Below are 22,594 nucleotides of genomic sequence, written 5' to 3'. Positions count from 1 at the left end.
GTATAATAAAATAATTTTAAATTAAGTTTTTCAGCCATAGACTTTATAGACATGTAAATATGTTATGCAGAGGGCCCTACTTGACTTGCGGGATGATTGTCAAAAAATTGTGGCTTAGTTGCAGACAAGCCATGGAAAATTGTGGAAAAGTAACAATGGACCTTTATTATTTGTGATAGTAAAGTCCATTATTACTTTTCTGCCATTTTCCACTGTCGGCTGCATGGGGCTGAGAGCAGGGGCTCCCTCTGTCAAAATTGTGATGGAAACCTAATATTGCAGAACCCGCAATTTCTGCAAGATCACAAATTAAGTAGGGCCTTAAGTTAGGTCACCCTAACAATTTTAACTTTGCTGACCAGGAAGGGAGAGAAAACAACAATACCCTAATGGGCCTTTAAAAATCAGTTTAATGTAATTTGGGACCACAAACTCTACAATGCCTTAATAGTAACCATATGTTTATTGCAGGGTGTCATAAGAGGGCAGTGTGAATGGAAATGCTACCCATGCCATTACTCAATATGTCTGGATTTCTTTCAAGTTTAACCTTAACTCTGGATATTTTTGTGGGTTGGAGGGAGAGGAAAAGAGGGGAAAGATAATTGCAACATCCCCATAATTGTATGTTACCCAAAATTACTGATAATGGCATCAAACTTAACTCCATCTTGACACAGCTTTGTCAGGGAATATAAAATATGTCCTTCTCTTATACTTCATAATAATCACATGCTACATAAATGATTATAGTGTAACTGAAATTAGAGGGGGAAAAGGTGTACTAAACTGCTCCCCCTCCCACAAGTACAGGATAGACCCCAGTGAGAGGATGTATTGGATAATAAAGGGCTACTATATTTGATCTTAGCCAAAAGGCCAAGAGGTAGATTAACTGGAAGATACTGCCAGGGTCTAGTTGGACAGAAGAATGGGTTTTAAAAAATCTGCAAAACCAGTTTTTACTTTTTCCTTCCTTTACTCCAGTGCTTTTATACAAAATCTTGTCATCATCACCTGAGAGAACACACTCACAGAAGTCACTCTCTAGGCATACCTCCTTCTTTATTCCTCCTTGTTTTCAATCTGCCCCCCTGTCCAAGACAATTCTGAACAGGGATTGATAGGTCACAACAGGTTGTGGGTGTTTTTTTTTTTCCCTCTCCAGTTTGCATGTTGAACAGTTTACTTAGCTCACTGAACACACCATCCCTTCCTGAGAACACTGGTGTGATAATGGGAGCAGATAAGGTGTATCTGAAAAACAGGTTTCTCTTTAGAATGAATGGGTGGGGATTATGAAAATGTCAATGATTAGGCAAATGTTTGTCCTTTCTCCTTTCTTCCACTGGGAACTGTTAAAGCTGTGTCAAAGATTTTTAAAGCATGAAAGGTGTTGAGCTAAAATGGGAAATTCCACCGGAGAGCTTTATCTGTTAGTTTTCTGCTTCTAGATGAGCTTTAGAAAGTGGTTTCTGGGTTTCATGCTTACACAGGTAAGGCTATTTCCTCTCTCTCTCTCTCTCTCTCTCTCTCTCTGTATATATATTATTTAACTATTATAACCTTCTGGTGTAGGGCTATAAAAATGAGTGAGCCTCACAGTAATGTTTTACTACTTTCCCTAACCTCTGTTAAAGCCATGTTTGTCTTATAAATATATTATAGCTATTCCACAGCTGGCAGAAAGGTGATGCCAAGGAAAATAACTTTTGAAGGACCAAATCCTTTGTACACTAAAGTGTGTTATGCATCTAGCGCAGTATGAATGGTGCGACCAACTCACGAGTGATGGGAATGACTGATTCACTAGTAATCTCATATGCTGTCAATTAGTTGTGTCTATGGGAAATTGTTTATTGTTTCTAGCTCAGATCGCTTTGACTGAGAAAACTGCATCACCTAGTGATTAACTAGTGATGCTAGTAGTCAAACACAGAGATTTTTTGACTCTCCAGCAATGCATTATTACTTTTTTATATATAAGGACAAATCCTAAATCAAACCTATCTATTGTACTATTTTTTCTCAGTTTCCATTCAGTCCTCACTCAAGCAAATTCTCATTGACATCAATGGACATTTGACTGAGTGAGGGATGCCCATAATATGGAAGATGTAAGCAAAGTTGATTAGACTATACATATGAAAACAGAATAAAATCCTTGCCCTAAGAATTTGCAATATAAATTCACAGACAGCAAAGTTCTATAGAGTCATTTTCACATGCGGGGCCTGATGCAGTGACATTTACTGCAGTGGGCATCTTTCCATTGACTTCAATAGGCTTTGGATCAGGCCTGTAGTCTCTCAGATAAACTGGGAACGATTTAGGAAAAAATCCTATCTACTTCCTCACTTAAATTCAAAAGGACTTTTGCATATGTAAGATGAGCAGAAGTTTGACCCCTGAGGGGGAAGAGGGAAGGTGCTTGTTAAATATTCACGAGAACAAATCTACCACATAACTGTAGTATTTAACATCTGATTCTGCCACTCTTACTCACATGGAGTAGGGGATTAATCCATAGACTGAATTCTGATAGCCTTATTTAGACTGAAAAGTATCTTGTTCCACATACTCTCATCGAAGCCAGTGGAGCTGCTTGTGGACTAGGGTGCATGGGTAAGATTGTCAGAATCAGACCCGATATGAGTAAGGAAGGCAGAGTCTGAGTGTACATTTCCTGCCTTATTTATTTTGGACACCAATCAAAAATAGTTATATTCACATAGCCAATGCTGATTTTGTACTGGAGATATAAGCCAGTGTTTGCATGTAACAGGGAAGTGGGAATAGACATTGGCAAGGAAATAGAATAGTTTCCAAAAGTTTATTATTATAAATATTAATGAGTGCAAAAATATTTTAAAGTTAAGTTCTACTTTGAAAAGCAGCCCTATAAAAATGACATTGCAGGGTTCTACGTTTATCTCAGAGTATTTTCTGGATTAAATCTTGTTTTTCAGTTCTGAGAGTTAAATTGGGTTCTTTCTGTCTCTGACAGTACTAAAAATAAAAATAACAGGCCAAATCTTCAGCTGGTGTAAATGTGTTTAGCTCCAATGAAGTCCATGAAACTACAGTGATTTATACTAGTTGGGAACATGGCTCACTGCATATAGAATTTAGCAAGTGCGTCAATTTCAGAGAGACAAGAATACAGCCTTCCCATAGAGGTGATGCCTCTGCAGGACTAACAGAATTAAAAAGAACCACACATTTTTTGTCACTCAAGTAAGTATCTCTGAATAGTCACAGGGAACTGATCTACTGGATGAAGGATCTAGACCAAAGTTATTTCAGAGGTGTTGGGGTAACACCTTTTCTCAATGGATTATCCACTCAGACTGACTATTTCATTTAATTAATTTGCCATGCTACTAGAGTTTTAAAAGTTTGTGTTACCGGCTGGTAAATTTGCCATTCAAAAAACCAAACAAAAAGATGCCTGCAGGAGCATTTCAAAATTAATTTCATAGCAGTGGAAAATGGGGTGGAAGGAAAGGACTCTGCTACGGGACCGAAGTATTGGAACTGAAAAGTTTAAAGTATGAGCCCAATAATTTTCAAGCACCTATGTTAGAGGGCCAGGTTCTGCCTTTGCAGAGGACAGTCAACACTTGCCAATTTTGCCTGAGGGACATGGAAAAGTTTACCTCAGTATTTGCTATACTTCCCTGCCCTTGCTATAGGGAATACCTGCAATGCTGAAAACACTGGACTAGACATGCCTGCCAGGCCCAGCTGTGAATTGGGGGTGGAAGCTCTGCTGCACTGCTTTGGGGGAGAACGGGGATGTGTTGTGCAATAGGGAACTCCTTGATAGGCAGGGGGAGCTCTTGTCCTGCTGCTGTACCCCTTTATAGAGTCCAGCCTACCTTCCTCTGCTGTCTTGTCCTGATTTATGGGCCAGTGTGAAGGGAAAGGAGGGGCCATGTCCTCTTTGCAATGCTGTGTGCCCTGGAAGAGTAGCAAGAGAGTAACTCCCCTGAATGCAGTGTCTAATTGTGCAGGCTTTTCTTAGGCCATGCAAGGGTAGAGGAAGGGTCTTTGGGTCTGTTCCTTTCCCCATTCTTCCCCACACTGTGTGCTCACCTGGAGGGGTTAGCAGAGGGAAAGTCCTACTGAGGGGAAGTTATCACTAAGGCCGTGGGAGGTGCCTAAAATGTGCACTGGAGTATCTCAAAGTCTTGGTCCTGCTAGGTGCCAAGCACCTCCTGAAAATGGCACTGAGCATCTCATGAGGGACATTCAAAGCCTCACTGGATCAGGCCCTAAAGTGAATGTTTCAGCAACCAGGTAGATGCTCACATCTGAGAACTGGTCCCCCAATGTAAAGTAAGAGGTCAGCTAAAAAACAAACAATAAAACCCCAACCCTTTTGCAAAGCTTCTCGCTCTTTATTTTCTTGCCGTATTTGCTCAGTAATGCAATAGCAGTTGACTTTAGCTTTCTGCGAATATAGTTGTAAAAACACATGCTGGACTAGGCATGGTGCCAGCTCCCAGGTTTAGAAGAAAATGAAAAGCAAAACACGTGTGGATGGGGAGGAGGAAGAAACATATTGGGTCTGATTCTCCTCTCACTTGCACCAGTATAAACAGGGAGCAAATCCATGGAAGTCACGGGAGCTACACTGGTGTAAAACTGGTTTCTGTGAGAGGAGAATTGGACCCACTCTTTATATACCAAGCAATTCTCTCCTCTCCCCTTTCTAGCTTCTTCCATGTCAAATCTCAGCAGACCTGCTGGGCTGGATGAGAAAACCCAATTGTTGCAGATAGTGATGATCTGGATTCAGTTGTGGTAGTGGGGACTGTGCCTTTGAGGGCTAAGCTTCCCAGACAGAACATCATACAGTAAGTGGCACTCTGCCCCAAGTCAGTATGGAATTAATGCCCTAGCAGGCATTAGGGGTCCTGTTCGCTCTTGGAATGTTCAACAAACTGAAATTCTGCTCTCTGAAGATCCAATGACACATTTCATTCAAGTCAGGGTGTCTATGCCTGTTGTCCTGGTCAATTTACAATTCTGGTAATTACATTTTACCTCCCTGAATCTCCCCTGGAGTTTCCCAGGTCCTCATTATCTGTCCTAAATTGTTACTCCTGGGGGAATTCTGTGCCACTGTGCATGCACAGAATTTATGTCGCCTGCAGATTTCTTTGCTTCCCCACAGAAAAATGAGTTTCTGATTGGGAAGCAAAGGGAAGCCACAACAGCGGTCATGTGACCCTCCCCTACAGTATGTTTTGGGTGCCCAGGGCAGCTGGCAGAGAGGTAAATCACTGTGGAGTAGAGGACGGGACTGGGAAAGACCTGGCAGTGGCTCCTATCCTGCACTGGGCTCAGCTACTAGTCCCAGCTGGACTGGGGAGGACAGGACTCCTCTTCCCCTGCACGGCATCCAGGGCTGGGTCAGACCCACCCCCAGATTTCTCCCCAACTTCAGGAAGCTCTGCAACCAACGCCTCCTCACCCTGCTTCCTGCACCCATCACTTCTCAGAGGCAGGGGGAGGAATCCTTGTACAGGGAGCTGCTCCCCCATCCACCCAACTTGCATGCATCCAGACCTCCTCATACACAGACCCTCCCACTGAGCCTCACGCCCCCACACTCAGAGCTCCCCTGATAAGCCCCACTCCCCAAGCACCTGGATCACCCTGATGAACCACCTGGATTCCCCACACACACACACGCACACTGAGCCCCAACCAGCTGCATCTGGATCCCCACCCTACTAAGCCCTACTCCCTCATCTGGACCCTCCCACTGAGCCCCCCACACCCAGACCCCGCTGCCAAGCTCTATCCCTCTGATTCCCAGACCCCACAGCTGAGCCCCAATCACCTTCACCTGGACCCCCCCGCCGAGTCCCATTACTGTTGCACCCAAAACCCCCAAACAAGCCCCTGTGCATCCAGATCCCCTCATACCCACATCCTCCACTGAGCTGCCCACACCCGGATTGCCCCACACAGAACCCTCTCAACCCACACCTGGATCCCCCCACATTAAGCCCTCCACATTTGGATCCTGCCTTGCTTAGCCTGCCTGCCCACACTTGGTGCACCTGGCATGGAGGGGCAGGGCCCTGGGGTGTTTCTGGGACAGGCCCGGTCCTTGTACTGTGTCAGGGTTGGGTGCAGACTCACCGCTGAGTCCATGTCCCAGGGGGGAGCTGCACAGTGATCTCCAACCTCTGTACTGTCAGTGGCCTGTGCTCCTCAATGCTAAGCTAGATCCTCCACATGTATTTGACAAATAAAACTTGCAGAATTCTAAAATATTGTGCACAGAATTTTTATTTTTTTGGTGCAGAATTTTTAACTTTTTGGCACAGAACGCCCTAAGGAGTAAATAATTGTGATGTCTTGCTTTACATTCTGAATCAGCTGTTCTTTTCCCAGGGCTAGATTCTGCATAGCTCTTCTGAGGCTCCAATGGTGTATCTGAGACGGAAGGGAGGAATGCGCCTCCTTTGCCTTGCATGGCACATGTAAGGCTTGGGCAGAATTGCAGCCCTAATTTACTCCTCTGGGGGAAGACAGTACCTCAGATGGTGCAGAGAAGGGGTGGAGATTAGGCAGCCATGGCTCTGCCCTCCTCGCTCCACCTACATTGGCAAAGCTGGCTGGCCACACAAAGGAGACCATGCTGCAACCATTAGTGATGCAGCAGTTTGTGTGCTCCCCTATACATTGGGGGGATTCAGGGAGGCCCCTCTCTTTCTGCTTTCTTTGGGGTGATCTGACTGGCACAATCCAACCCCAAGTGACTAAACAGCATTTTTAGCCAAATGTCTGTATAAAATTCCTTTTTAAACTGTATCAGATCCTTTGAAATGAGAAACCCTTAGTAGGTTCTTGTAATAACTGACATGGACTGACAAATTTGGGGCCCAGTTCTGCTCCGGCTGAAAGCTATGGGAATTTGGGTATTTACATCAATGGGAGCAGGATTGGACCCTTTGTATCTGGTATGACATGGAATAAAAATGATGTGCTGGACTTAATGACTATAATGATAGCTAAATTTTAGTTAATAAACAGAATTACTAGTAATCAATTATGTGCCATTCCTTTTGGGGGCAAATGACAGTTTTTCACTGTGCTATTTGCTACAATGCATTCAGACTGGATCCCTGTACCTCTGTTTAAGGGATTTTTCATTTTATTCTTTTAGCTCGTACAGCATCTTGCACACTGGGGTCTTGGTCTATGTCTAGGGCTGCTAGGCATGATGGTAATACCGGTAACAAATAACAACAATAAAAATACAACTTTGCCACTTTCATTTCCATTCCAGTATTGATAGAAATCTAGTACTTCGAAGATATCAAATGATTTATACAACCATGGTGCCAAGTAGCTACTAAATTGGAAAAAAAACAAACTGAAACTACAGTTCAAAACTAGATATCAGTAGAGATGTCGTTTGCTGGTTACAAATTCTCAAGCACGAACGAATGTATCTGTTACTTAAGAATCTGAAACCTAAATCCTTTATTTCAACTTTTGCTTTGTAAGTACTAGTGCTGGTCTGTAGGTCTGGCTTTTTATTTGTGAGCTTTTACATGGACGATCAGGTGCTGTGCAGCCTGAATATCAAGTTCTGTGTCCTTCATTGCTTGTGATTGTTTGCAATGCAAATAGGAGGGTTTGTATCAAAGAGAACCATATCCATGGTAACCAAATGAAGACAAGTTTGCATTACTTCCTTAGTGAAGTGTAATCCTTCCCCTTGTGCATGTGCCAAAGGGTCACACTGTGTTAAAGGGATAGGAATACATTTCTTGCAAATAAAGCAGTTTCTGCTTTTTTATTTGTCTCGGTTCTCTCTCACACACCCCCTTCACTCTGATTTTTTTTTTTTTTTTTTAAGTCTTCTCATCATTAGGAACAATGTCTAGTCTAGGTTCTACTTTCCTTTGGCAGGGAGGGTAAGCAAACAATCATCCATCTTAACTGTCAACTCAAACACCACTTGTTGGCAAACAGCTTTCTTGGCCCTTCGTGTTGGGTTTTTGTTTGTTTGTTTGTTTTGTTTTTTTTAGTTTAGTGGGGGCTGGAGAGCCGACCCATGAGCACAAGTTCCCGTATCATGGTTTTTCAGTCTTTGAATGTGTAGCACAGCACAGATGTAGACGCACCCAGACACCAGTTCCTTTTTATTAACAGCTGGAGCAAGAAATACAGGTTAGATCGCAGCTAAGTGTTTTTATTATACTACAAAATGCCTTCTGTCCTTCCCATTTAATGGAAAAATGCTGTTTTGTTTTTATTTTTCTGGTTTACGTTCCAGTTAAAAGAACTGTAGCCTTGATTTCTTTGGCTTTTTCCCAGCCTTGCAGATTGTATTTGTTTGACCAAGAAATGTTATTAATGAAGGCAATGGAATCTGGTCAAATGGAATGAATTGCTAGACCTTTGAGATTGTTGCTTTTTTATTAGTTGTTCTAGTGAACAGGTTGTAGCAAGTTTCATGAGCTCTGTGCTAAATTTTCAGACTTTCCCTGTCATGACAATATTAAAGAGGTTTAAAAATCAACTATTTCTCTCTTCTCTGTACAGTTTTACAGTGTGTTTCAAATGGAAAAAAAAATGGGGGGGGGGACGTGCTGTTGGTTCTTATCATCTGCTCTGCTCTGTCTTCTCAATTAAGAGCTAAATCATTATGATTAAAATGTAACATTATGGTATGATTCAGCTGCCAACACAGAATTGATTCACAAAGAGCTGCATTAATTTTCCTACATTGCACTCCTACTTCTACTTTAATAAGAACAGGAGTGAAATCCTGGCCCTACTAAAGACAATGGAAGTTTTCACATGGACTTCACTGTGACCTGTAATTCACCCCAGATTTTTAGCTACAAAATCATGATAAAAATTAGGCATTTTTTTATTTTTTTTTCCATTTTGAGTAACTGCTGTATTTTTTTAAAGTTTTCTCTTTCTAGGGTGACCAGATAGCAACTATGAAAAAACAGGACGGGGATGGGGGGCGGAGTAATAGGCACCTATATAAGAAAAAATCCCCAAAATTGGGACTGTCCCGATAAAAACGGGACATCTGGTCACCCTATCTATTTCATACCATGGAATTATTTCATATTATTATTATTTCAGCTCCCAGTATATATTTTACACTTCTACAGCAGCGTCATATAGGGATTTCAATCTGCTTAACAAATAATTAATTTAGCATCACAATGTCTCTGTAAAATAGTTTGGTATACATGGGGAAATTGAGGCACAGAGGGCTAGATCCACAAAATGACTTATTACCTAACTGCTGCTTTAGCTGCCTAAATCACAGAATCAGGCCCCCACTGGGAATCTCATCGCAGCTGCTCAGCTGCACCCGAATCTTGTAGGCATCTAAAATCACTGAGACTAAATTTTTGTAGTAAACAGTCCTTAGACACCTACTTTTCTGCCTCTGAGCATGTGCACTGCAGACCACACCAGGTATCCAGACACCTGAATCCCAGAGCGATGCACAAAGTGGGGGAAGATAGGTGTCCCTATGCCTAACTCACTTGTGGGAGGAACATGATCCCTGTGCTCTGAGTTTACCTACTGAATCAGGCTCCTGTAGGTGAGCTTACACAAAATGGGCTGGAGGTTGTGGGAAACAAGGAGGAGTCCTCCCTCATAACTTTTAGCCCAGTGGTTAGGGTACTCACCTGGGATGTGGGAGATCCCAGGTTCAAATATCCTCTCTGCCAGAGGGAGAGAATAGATTTGAATAGGATCTGCCACCTCTCAGGGATATTCTGATGTGGGGCTCCCTTAGCCTCTCCTCTTAAAGTTGTTCCACTGTGTGTATATACTTTTAAAAGGTCATTGGTGCAGGCAGATTGGATCCTGGATCTCCCAGGGGAGTGCTCTAACCACCAGGCTACAAAGTCATTTTCACAGTTGCTTTTTCTCTCACACCCAAAGATTTTTCCCTGTTATTTCTCCACAGTGGAACATCTTGAACAGGAGAGATTGAGGGAGCCCTCACATCAGAATATCCCATAGCCTGGTGGTAAGCACACTCTCCTGAAAGGTGGGAGACCCCTAGTCAAATCCCTTCTCCCCCTCAGGTGGAGGGGGACTTGAACCAGGGTCTCCCCTCTCAGCTTAGTTCCTGAATTACTGGGTTAAAAAGTTGTGAGGGAGCTGTTGCTTACAAAATCAGCATAGGGACCTAATGCCAAGGCAGCTTTTGCAGTTAAGAATCCCAGGCAGAGGGAGGCACCTCCCTTCAGCCTGGAGTTAGATGCCCATCTCTGAGAGAAGGGTGGTGTGCAGCTTTGCACTTGCCCCTTGGCTTGACATCTCCCATTGGTTAGTTTAAGTGAGGAGCCGCCTACCAGGCTGGCTTTTATGAATCCCATTCTAAGGTGCCTATCTCCCTCCATTCATTTTATAGGGAGCCTGCACACCCAAATCAGGCTTTGTGACTCTCAGTGATTTTCTAGGCACTGTCACCACACCAAAGTTTATTTGTAAGTCCAGCACCCAGGCGGGTATCCAGAATCATACCGGAAGTCTGGGACAGAGCTGGAATTAGAGTTCAGGTCTAGAATTCCCTGCCTAGAATGTGGAAATTTTGCTAGATTGGCTGTTGTCACAAGATTTCCACCATCTTGGTCCACCTCCAAGCAGGAAACAGGCTCCAGAAAATTAGTCCCTTCCAGTTTTAGATCTGAACCAAAACTGTAATGGTGGATTCAAATCCAGGAATTTGAAGCTGAAACCCTCTTCCACTTCAGATTTGGCAGAGGGAGGCTTGAATTTGAGATTCCAGTGTGATCCGGTCTCTAGGGCTAGATTGTGACCAGTTCTGCACAGGTGCCTGGAGGGAGGGGAAAGAGGGTGCAAGAAATCTTCCCCCTTTTTCCCCTGGGACTGGTCACTGCTGGTGCTCACCTCCCTGGAGCTGGCGGGGCTTTGTTAGAGGAAAGTGCATGCTACAACCTATGTCGCTCCCCTTCTGCGCCTGCCATTGTGCATCCTGTGTCTTCTTTCTTTTTTTTACTAGGTTAGGTACATTGTGCTCCATTCACCTGATGGAGCTATATATTGGTATATAGAGAAGAGAGAAGACTCAGGGTGATGAACATGAGTCTATTCTATAAATACTTTCAAAGTAATAATAGGCCATTTTTGGGGAGGGGGGGGAGGCTCTCATTTTTTAATCCTTCCTAAATGGAGGTGATCAATTTAGAACTATATGTAGTATTCCACTTACACATCCCAGGCTATACATAACTTGTTATGATCCCAACACATATGTCTGAAAATAGCATTGGCTTTTTTCACAATGGTGTTGGAGTGCAACAGTATGCTTAGTTTGCTCCTATAATGCGTAAATCATTCTGGCCCCAAGAATGTGCTTGAGTGCTTTGCTGAATGGAGATGGAATTACTAATGTGTTTAAAGTTAATCCTGTCCTTAAGTGCTTAGCTGAACTGGAGTGCCTGTGACTTGCTGCTGTCTACTAATCCATATCTGTGTGATGTATGTCACTTTCCTCGGAGCTTAGCTTTACATTTATCAGTACTGATTTTCATTACATGCAAGCCACTGTGTTGCTCTTGTCTTGTAGTTTGTTTTCATCCTCCTCTGTTTTATGCAAACCTCTCCATTTTACTGTTATCAGTTGATTTGATGATTGTGGAATTATATCCTGTCTCTGGATGGTCAATAAAAACATTAAATGATATCCATTCCAGAGAGTGACCCTTCTGGCACATTACTTTTCCATTTGGAGATCTTTACATTAATAATTAGTCTCTGTTTGTCAACTAATTTCTAGTTTTCATACCTGGCAAGTATTTATCTAATTCCTTTAAATGTTTGTCAACATGTACCATGATGAATGTGGTGTGATGAAAGGAGTTCCAGAGTAACTTGTTTTTGTGAAATAATCATTTAAATATTGTCAGTGGCAAGGAGAATGGGGTTGCTAAGTGCTGGCAACTTTAAGTGAGACTGATCATCCTGAAAACTTGCCATAAATTGTCTACATGTTATTTCAGCTGTATTTATTTGTTTATTTATTTGCTTTGTGTAGTTAAGAACCTGTGTACATAGCTCATTTACAAGAGTCTTTAACTTCTACCTTGTTGCCTTCTTTGTGAACAGAGCCTCCAAGATGTTCCCAATGTGTTTATCAAATGAATAAAATACACAGAACATGGAAACTAGCCAGTCATTCATTTCATCAACAGATTTGCAGAGCTAAATTTGCTTCTGGAGATAGGTTAAATTAAAACATGTAGATGATGAGTGGCTCTGGCACCCAAACTGTGATCAAGAGGACATTCTTGTCTGAAAAGATGTACCTTGTCAGATTAATCATAATGTATTATAATTAATATGAAATCAAAAGGAACTCTTCCACTATCCATGGAAAAGAAGTTAATGTTGCTAACAATAATTAAGGCTAATAGGAGTTACCTGTATACATCTCCAGATACAGGGCTTGATTCTCTATTGCCCTGCACCTTGTGTAGTTATTTACACAAGGGGAAAATGGGTAAAATACACTCCAGTTTGGATTTGGTAGTATTTTACACCCATTTTGTCCAGGTATAAAAGCCAACACAAGGTGCAGGAGAATCAGTCCCCTTCCCCCTGCCCCCCACCCAGATACAAAACTTGAAAATAAGCACATTGAACTAAGCTATATCTGAATTTTTGTCCTTTACCCTCAGGCAATCTGTGTCACAGCATCTCACCTTCTGTTTCTGCTGGAAATGGTCATGGTGAGAAAAAGGAGATTCCCGTCTCCACATTGTAAAAGGTGTGGATTTACATCCTTTGTGTGTCCCACTTTCAAAGCATTTTTCACAGCACTTTTTTTTTCTGACAGGCATAAGGCTCCACTTTCTTGCAGGCAGTAGTTCCTGTCGTCCCATATCCTCACTATGCGCCCATTAGCGAGGCAGGCTGTGTAGCCTTGCATGAGTGTAAGGAGAAGTTAGATCTCCCTGCCTTATATGCTGGCACAGCCTCTACTGAGGTTGGGCCTGTAGGCACAGGGCTAAGGGGGCACTGCATGCCCGCTTTTCTGCCTCCCCCGGCCTAGCAGGTAAGCAGAGATGGAAAGGTATAGCTCTGTCCTTCACCCCTGTCTCCCTGCAATGTGTTGGCCAAAACCGCTCACACAGAGAAGACCTCACATGTATACCCCCAGACACTGCTGTGTTTCCAAGGAGAGAGAGAGGGAGGTCACTCTGTATCCAGAATAGCTTCACTTGGAAACGGAGCCAAATGTTTTTTGCTGTGAGGAATGTTTAATTTACTTCCCTCGCAGAGTGCCAGGACTAGGACTGTGCACAAGGTGTGAGTGTGTGGGAGAAATGCTTCCTTTTTCTCTTCTTCCCTCTCTCCATCCCCTCCCCCTCTCCCCATGTCCCTCTCCATTGCCTGCCATAATCTGGACAAAAGGAGTTTGAATGGACTAGACTCCCTCCAAGAACGGGTAGGAGCACACTGGCAGCACAGCATGGGGTAGCTCACGCTGGCATTGTCTGTAGTAGGCCTGTTCTCTGCATAAATAGAGAACTTCACTCTCTAGTTCTTTCGGAAGTGCCCAGGTCACCTTAGAAAGGAAAGAACTCAATGGGTAGACCAGGTCATGTAAGCCAATGTTCCATGAATGAGCTTCAGCCAACAACAAAAAAGTTGTTTCAAAGGATGTTAAGAATCCCAGTTCATTTACCTTGACAGCATCCACAAAAGACAGACAACAGAGGGATTTTTTTACACCCCCGTTACAGACACTTTGCTTGGTAGGCTCCTGCCTTTTCAGTTACGTTCAGTTCCAGGCTTATTGTGTGTAGCTCTAACAGAACAAACTTTGAAAGGGATCTTTAGGCTTTGAAACTATAAGCATCACAAAACTGCCCCACTGTTGGCTACAATCCCACTTGAGGGGAGATTCTCTGCATGAGAAGAGGTTGAATTTCCCGGAGGAGACTGTGGATAGAAATGAAGTGCCTTAGCAAAGCGAGGAGGGGAGACTTTCCCAATGCCTGCTAAACTGTGCCTTTCTCAAGCCAGTGTTGTCATTGACAGAGAAAAAAAATCTCCAGATTAATTTATAAAATTAGAGAGAGAACCTAACCAATGTTCCCCTTCCTCTCCTTTCCTCTCTGTCTCTTATGATAAAAAAAGCTCTTAAAAGCTGCTCTTATGGGGCTTAATCCTCTCTCCTCTCTTAAAATCTTTCATGCAGTCTGGCCTCCATCTGTCATCACACACACACCGAAAAAACAATCTTGTTGAAAATGTGATTCATGACTACAGTGATCTTTGTTAGAACGTTGCTGCATTGGCGGTCTGTGGGCAGATTGAACGGCAGCACTTGGAAGGTTCAGTCAGTGGCATGATATCAGGGCCACTTTTTTTTTACTGCAGACTTAGTGGGTGATTTGCTGACTGAAATGGGGAAGGTTAACAGCTGAACCATGCTAAGCTTGGTAGAGAGTGAGATGTGCCTGCAATGCCCCTTGCAGAGATATTTTAAATTTGTATTACAGTAGCACCCTACAGGACCATCGGAGACCAGGGACACATTGTACAGGACACTGTATGCACACATAGTAAGGAACAAACCCTGTCCCAAAAACCTTACAATTCAAACATAACCACATTGCAGACAGGGAGCTGAGATGCAGAGAGGTGAAGTGACTTGCCCAAGTTCATATAGGGAGTCTGTGGTAGAGTCAGGCATTGAATCCAGGTACCCTGAACTCCAGTCCAGTGCCTTAACCCTCAAACCATTCACTGTGGAAATGCAGGCCTCTCCCACTTGAGCTAAAGGATGAGCTCCGTCTGTAGGTTGCTTATACTGTAAAAGAGCCAGGATTTGTAAAATGTATTAAACATGATTTTCTTTGTATCTGTTTTCTTAGCTCACAAACTTGCACCGTGGGATGGCTTCAGAGTCTTACTGCCATGGGACTAGCAGTACCTGTGAAATGAACAAGAGGGGTATCCTGTTATCTGCCAAAGCATCATGGACTCAACTGGATGACGATTCTCTGACTCCAGCTGTAGTAGACAACCCTCTTCCTCTTTCACAGCTTGGTGAGACCTGGGAATGGCATTCCTGGGATTCTTAAAAGCCTGTTATGACAGAGGATAATAGCATTTTTACTTGCAGTGTAGTGACTGCACTAATGACATGAGTACTAAGGCACAGGCTGCACTAGCAGTAAGATCAGGCTTATAGTCACATGGCTACCTTGAAATAATTGTGTCATTTTACAATAATTCCATGGTAGACAATATGCAAACTCCAGTGAAACAATTACACAGTAATAAGCATTAATACCATTGCATTATCTCCTAATAACTCTGGTGATACAAGTTATAAACAAGCATGTCACACAGTTTTTCTGTACCAAAGAGTCTTAAGTGGGGAGTATATGAATGTCCAATAAAAGCAGTCCTTTTATTTTTGTTGAGTTTGCCTGACTGCTACATTTGCCAGTTGCTTCCATTAGATCAGTCCCCAGTCTTGTCCCTTGTCTATTCTATATTTCATTTCTAGTTATTTTAATGTTTTATACTGCCACCTATCCCCATAGGATTTGAACCCCTTCCACATAAAACTGAGAGGAATAGCAAAGTCCTTAGTGGGCTTCATGGAGTCCCTGGCACTTCTTCTTTTTCAGGATGTAAACTCTGCTTGCAGTAAGTTTTTGTTTTGTGGCTTTTTTAGATTTTATTGGTTTACTTTTTAAGGCTGATTTGTTTCAGGGTATTAATTGGTTGGTTGATGTTTATTGGCTAAAAGAGGTATCAGTGTCTTATCTACTATTTTGTTAACCCCAATCCATACACTGTGGAAATGCAGACCTCTCCCACTTGAGCTAAAGGATGAGCTCTGTCTATAGGTTGATATATTGTGAAACAACCAAGATTTGTAAGGTGTATTAAACATTAGTTTCTCTGAATCCGTTGGGGGGGGGTTGGGTTTTTTTGTATTTTGTTTCCATTTTAGGCCCTGATCTGTTAGTGTACCCGCACAGTGGGAAAAGATGCAAAACAAACCTAGGCCTTCTTTACATTCATGTTGCACTGGTTTAATTTGAGTAGGCTTTAAACTGATTTTAGGCCTGGTCTACACTAGGAAATTAGGTCAATATAACTGTGTTTCTCAGGGGAGTGAAAAATCCACACCCCAATTTTTGGTTTTGTTAAAATTTTATTTTTGTTGTATTTTTCTGACCCTCTTTTATTTATGTTTTGGTGAATGTAGTGTCTAACATCTGACAGTGCACGAACTTCTAGAGAATACTCTTCCAGTGAACTTTAATCCTAATCCTCTAATTAATTAAAGACTCAGTGGCTAGGTTATCTTTTAAACTGATGCTTTATCTGAACATCAAGAAGCAAAAAAAAAAAAGCATTAATACATATCAGATTTTTGTTGTAGCATTTTTAGTGATTAAATAATGGTCTCTGTGCCTCAGTTTCCCCATATGTAAAATGGGGATAATAATCCTTCCTTCCACCTACCTTTTATTCATCTTTTCCATTTAGAGTGTACCATCTTTGGGGCAGGGACTGTCTCTTACTATGATTTTGTATAGTGCCTCGCACAATGGAACTCCGTTTAGAAAGAACTCAGGTTATTGAAATGAATTTACTGGCAGTCTTTCCCCTAATAGCGTTTACAAATTCTGGGATTAATGGCACTGGGAAATGAAGCAGTTCAGTCATGTGGTAAATGGCTATAAACCAATCCGCAACTGGAGCCAGTGATCCTGTATCTTGTTTATTGTTATTTTCAGAAGATTCTAAAGAAGAAAATATTCGCCACTGGCTGGATTCTGGGTTCTTGTAAGTTTTGGTCATGTTATTGAATAAGTATTTGCTGCATCATCAAATTATGCCTCTGCACTTACTGATAGCAACAGTAGAGCTGGCCAGGGATTTTCTGATGGACAATGCGGTTTCTGGAAAATTGAAATTTTCTGCAGGAAAATTGAAATTTTGCCATTGGAAAAATCAGAACAAAATATCTGATCTTTGGGTGTGTTCAAAATGTTTTGTTTTGAATCAATTCAACATTCAACTATATTTCCCTATCACGGTGCATTGCCTCATGGGAGTTGTAGTGCAGTTTCCCATTCTCTCATATGGGTTGGGGGGCTACACCTCCAAAAATGCTGTATGATGCATCATGGGAGTCATGTGACTTAGTTGGATCATGGGAGTTGTTCTCTGCCGAGGGAGTCTGGTTTATAGAAAAGAATAGGGGCATCAGACTTCCAAATTACAGCTCTCATGAGACAATGCACCACAATGGGTGCAATGTTGAATTGACTTAAAATGAAGCTCTTTGGATCAGTTCAACAATCCCAAACTAAACATTTCCATTTCGGGACTATTGAAATGTTTTGTTTCTATAGAAAATGGCAAAGTGAAATGTTTCAACGTTTCCAAATCAACATTTTTCAGAATATTTTGTTCCATGAGGAAAAATAAGATTTTGCTGTTTTATCCAGTTTGTGAGGAAAACAAATATTGGAATTTCCCATGGGACATAAATTCTGAATTTTGCTCAGTTGTAGCCAATAGCCCTGTGGATACGGTGTTTCAGTAACTAGAACTACATTCCACCTCTTCATAGGCAGAATTGCACCGGGGAGGAGAAGGAATGGCACAGACTTAGGAACAGTGTCTGGGGACATGGTGATGAGTATAAAAGGATGTAAGAAGCATTCATCCTATATAGTCATGCCAGCACCTTTTAGGCTTAGCGTGGGCAGGACCGTCACCATGGCCTGTCCCACCCAGCCATGCCCCACTTGGTCATTTAGTACAGTATTGCAAGCTAGTGACCACCCCACCACACATATTGGATCTAGTGGGAACCAGATTATGGCTGCCTCCTGTGTGGGTGCCTCCTCAAAAGGGTAAGACGTTGTTCAACCTCTTCCCTCGCTAGTCCGTGTGGACAGGGGAAGCCATAATTTTAGCCCTTGATAGATTTAGGACCATAAACTGCATGTTTTCCTTAGGCAAAATTTTCATGGACATAAACAGAGGCTTTGTCTGTGGCAAGGACTGCAAGATTGGACCCTTAGTGCTTAATTAAGGTCTCTGTATGTTGGGGAGCAGGGGAGGGGGCAAGTACTAGTAGGAATTAAGTTGGGCACAGGGAGCATTTTCCTCAACACCATACATACATGGCAGCTCTAACATACATTGAATGCCTAGTGCTGTACTTTTCTATGAAACTGCATCCCCCTACCATATCTATTTAATGAAAAAGCAGCTGAGTGTCATGCTTTTTATAGCGATTTAATTCCTTCTTTTTAAAAAGCACATCTTATATTTACAGCTTGTCTACAAGTGAAGATTTACAACAAGACAGAGAAAACGCAGGTAAAACAGTAAAAAATCTGGGAGATCTGCCTCTCTGGGCAAAGGATTAACATTTGTCAGTAATGGTAGATATTCTGGATGCATCAGATAGCGCATCCATGATTAATAAATAATCAGTAGACGTTTCACCGTTTGTCTTGTTCCTCTGAAGAGTTGTTCATTTGTACACTACTAAAAGGCACAGCTCTCCATTTGTCTTTGCATCTGTTGTGTTGAGCCTTTCATCCATAGGTAAACTCTCCGTTCCTTCTCCGTCTGGAGTCTCAATCAGAAGACCCCCAAACTAGCACTCAGCAGAGACCTCTTTAATCTCCAGATCCTAAGTGGATATAAATTGGTGTATCTCCACTCAAGTCAATGGAGATACGTATGCAGATTTCTACCAGTGGATGATCTGGCCCACCGAACTTTTGTGGTGTTTGATTTGAACTGCTTTAATTCTTGCTTTGATTGTGACATCTCTCCTAATGTACTTGTTAACTGACGGTAACAGATCTGCGGGTTATGTCAGTGATGGGGGAACGTGAAGGGGAGCCAAAAAACCCAACCCCTTGTTTCCTCTCAGATATGTAAGTCCACCAAAGCTTTCAAATCTCGAGTACCTGCTGTGGATCCAAATTACTGCTTAATAATGCTGCTCACATTCTAACATGGTATTCTCAACTTCCTATTCAAAATTAAGAGGTATAGAATTTCAAAATGAAATTTCCTCCTATCTTCTCTTAATATCCAGCATCTTCTGTGCTGCTAAAATGTCCTAGTCCCTCTCAAGTATTAGATACTACATTTAACCCTGCAAAATGGATTCTTTACTGCACATATGTAAGTACATTTTTGCCTGTGAACACAGCACCAATTAGCGCTGCTGTTGGCTTAGAAAATCCTTTTTGTTTTGTTTTGTTGTCATAAACTTTCTCTGACTGATTTCTAAAGGGCATTATTTTCCCAAAAGTATATTCCAGCTCAGTAATCAGATGAAATGTTTTCAGAGTCTAGAATAAATGCATTTTTAGAGATCAGGAAGCATACCTACTGTGCCATCACACTACCTTTATGGCCTCTTAGTTTGAGAATGTATAGGTCCTCTTTCTTTATATCCCGTTACAATCCCACTCTTTGCCAGTTTGGGGATCTTCTAATTAAGGCTCAAGACAGGAAAGGGAAGTGGAGAGCTCACATGTGGATGAAAGTCTACTCAGCAGGTACCCTCAGATGCAAAGATAAATGGTTCTATGTTGTGTCTCAGCCTGTTACTGAGAGACTAGTTATGTTCCATGGCTACTCAAAACACCCGAAAGCTACGATCATTTCAAATGACCATGCAGTAGCAACTTCCACAGTGCTGCCTGTACTTTTACAGGGGTGGTGCATGTGTTCGTTTCGATCCCAGTAACATACGCTGTTGAGGAGTTTACTATAAGGTAAAATTTCTGTTGGCAGGGCATCAAGTTCTTTTGGAAGGCAAGGCTTGGCGAGCCCTATCAAGGAAGAACTCTAATTAAACTTCCCACCATTTTTTTCTTTTGCCTTTGACAGGCACCCAGCATTTTTATAGCGCATCTCCAGGGCTAGGGCGTTAGGGTGCTTGCCTGGGCTGTGGCTCAACTCCCTTCTCTGCCACAGGCTTCCTGGATGACCCTGGGCAGGTCATTTAGTCTCTCTGTGCCTCAATGCCCCATCTGTAAAATGGAGATAATAGTTCCTTAGCTCACAGGGGTGCTGTGAGAATAAATAAATTTAATATTGCAAGGTGATCCAATGCTGTGTACAGGAAAAGAAGACACGTTGTGTCCTGAGACAAGTAGCAGATTCGTGTGCAAGTTGAGCACAGCGTTTGCTATTAGAGGTTCTGGTTTATGTTGCCATAGCAATTACAGAATGCCGACATCCTTTTTTGTTCATAGTTTTGATGGTTATCCTTGCAGCGAGTAAACCACAAGAATTTGTGTTAGGATTTATGAGCAGGAAAGTAATCCAGTAGAGAACAAGAGACGATGCTTTTCCCTTTCTTTGTCGACAAAGCTTTATTAATAGAAAGCAAATATTTGAATCTCAAGAAAAGAGGTAAAAAGATATTGGCATGTGCCACAGAACAGCATCGATTGTTAGCCACAGGAAAATATTCTGCCCCAACTTCCAAGCAGCAAGGAAGATTCCGAATCCATGAGTGTGTTATTTCATTGTTGCAAGGAGCAACGAATTATACTGCCACCGCACACTGTATCCTAATCTCACTTCTTTACAGTAGTGAGCAAGTTCATTAGATGGTCTAAACAAAGTGTAGCTTATTCCCCCTAACTGTGGCACCCTAGAACTCCAGGAACCAGTGTTCAATGCTTCCGGTTCCTAGCCAGACTATTTCTCCCGCAAAACCTGTTTCAGCTGCTCTGTGACTGTTTTAACTCCTTCCCAAACACATTAAAGATTTAATCCAAAACCTAGTGGAGTCAATGGAAAGACTTCCATTGACTCCACTGGGCGTTCAAGCTGATGTTAAGGGCTTGTCTACGCTGGAAAGTGATATTTGCTGCTTTTGCTATAATAACATGGTCATGCAATAAAATAAATCTTACGTCTGTTCTAGTGTGACAACATTTCTGTCCTGAGAGGCATTAGGAGTGCAAATATAAATGTATTTTCTTACTTGCAGTTTCCTTGGCTAACCCAGAAATGGTGCAAATGACTGTGCAAAGCTATATGAGGTAGGTTTCAGACAATGCGTGGCTATATTAGATACAAAGGAAGAAACTTTATATTTAATATTTTCAAAGACACCACAAAGTTTTTTCTGTAGATAGTTTTTTTAGTAGATAGTTGATAGTTATAGATATCTATAGATACTAGATATAGATAGATATCTAGTAGATAGTTTTTTTATTTTTTTTTTTAACATTAGTACCTTAGTACAAGACCTAAGCAAAATTTAAATCTTGTTTAAGCTGTATCTTGTGGGGCAGCTTGGAAGGATAGAGAATGGACCAACTTTTCATCCATAACTATATTAATGACCCTAATCACCGTAGGTACATGTGAGTAAAGTGAAGTCCATCTATTACAGAAGCATTAAATGTGTACCTTAGAAAAAGAGTACCAGATTACAGAATGTTCATTCTACAATGATTGGCTCCTTAAAAACAGGCATTATGATCCAGATTATTTATTACAAATACAGTCAGAAACCCTAACTATACAAAGAACTGAGATGTAATCTGAAATGTAGTTCCTGCTGTTGCTACTTAGTGAGCCTGTTCTATCTGAAACTTTGTTAACAGCAATTATATCCTTTAGAAGTAGGTGGCTAGAGAAACTGTGCTCCTTAAAGGTTCCCCAAAGATTCACCATCTGTCAAAAGCGAGACATTCTGCCACCTTTATAATTAGCATTTACTGGTACCTAACACCTACATTTTAACACCTACTGTAACATACTGTTCTTGAGAATAAGTGTATTGCCACAGTATCATACATGCTCTTCTTCTAAGGCCTTGACATTGTGTATCATTATAAACCAAAACAAAATGCAAATGTTTACTCTGGAAAAAACATCATAATGACATCCCAAAGGACCCCAAGACTTCATGGTTACTTTTTCCAACTCCTGTAGATCTCTGCATCAGTTTTCAGAAACTCCTGTTATGTCAAGATGGAACAGTTTCAACTCGTCCCATTCTCTTGCTAGTGCACCGAAAAGGTTAGTAGTTTCCAGATATTTTCAATCCAAAGCGGTAGAGATTAGTCCTGTTTAGAGACTGACAAATACATGAGGATTAAAAACCCAGTAAATGGAGTGTAAAGAATAAAGATACATGAGACCCAATCCTGCTCCCATTGAAGTTAATGGGAGTTCTCTCATTTACTTCAATGAGAACAAAATGGCCCTCCGCTGATTAGTAGGTACCTGATACAAAGCCCATTGATAAGCTTTCCATTGACATCAGAGGTGAGTATTGAGGCATGTTTGTGAGGCAATGTGAGGAAGGCTGAATTGCTGTAGCATGTGCCTTATCTATGATGTAGATAGAAAGAGGATTTCAATCCATAGGAACATCAACTTCTACAAATGTTCCTCTTGCTACGTACTCTAGATCCGCCTTATCTTTCCAGGCTAATGCATCCCTGGGAGAAAAAATCATGGGCCTCTGAACTGGAAGAATATAACTGCCACCTCGTGGAGGAGTGCTGGG

The 22,594-nt window shown here is 41.8% G+C and overlaps 1 protein-coding gene across 2 annotated transcripts in view; it reads left to right on the top strand.

Annotated features, from left to right (window-relative positions):
- Positions 1-1,404: 1,404 nt before the first annotated feature.
- ITPRID1 (ITPR interacting domain containing 1) overlaps positions 1,405-22,594 on the top strand; it is an 85,475-nt gene continuing 64,285 nt past the window's right edge. The window contains exons 1-6 of one of the 2 annotated variants that reach the window (XM_073329499.2): positions 1,405-1,496; positions 14,925-15,099; positions 16,812-16,860; positions 18,368-18,411; positions 21,062-21,113; positions 22,015-22,101. In XM_073329499.2, the coding sequence (XP_073185600.2) occupies positions 1,455-1,496; positions 14,925-15,099; positions 16,812-16,860; positions 18,368-18,411; positions 21,062-21,113; positions 22,015-22,101 (449 nt within the window). In that variant the 5' untranslated portion in view covers positions 1,405-1,454. Of the gene's footprint in view, positions 1,497-8,109; positions 8,203-14,924; positions 15,100-16,811; positions 16,861-18,367; positions 18,412-21,061; positions 21,114-22,014; positions 22,102-22,594 lie in introns of those variants that run through there. The other variant, XM_073329501.2, reaches the window with a different exon arrangement.

The sequence above is a fragment of the Lepidochelys kempii genome, chromosome 2 (genome assembly GCF_965140285.1).
Source record: "Lepidochelys kempii isolate rLepKem1 chromosome 2, rLepKem1.hap1, whole genome shotgun sequence".
Taxonomy (NCBI): domain Eukaryota; kingdom Metazoa; phylum Chordata; order Testudines; family Cheloniidae; genus Lepidochelys; species Lepidochelys kempii.
The sequence above is the reverse complement of the archived record's forward strand: the minus strand, read 5'-3'. Positions and strand labels throughout refer to the sequence as shown.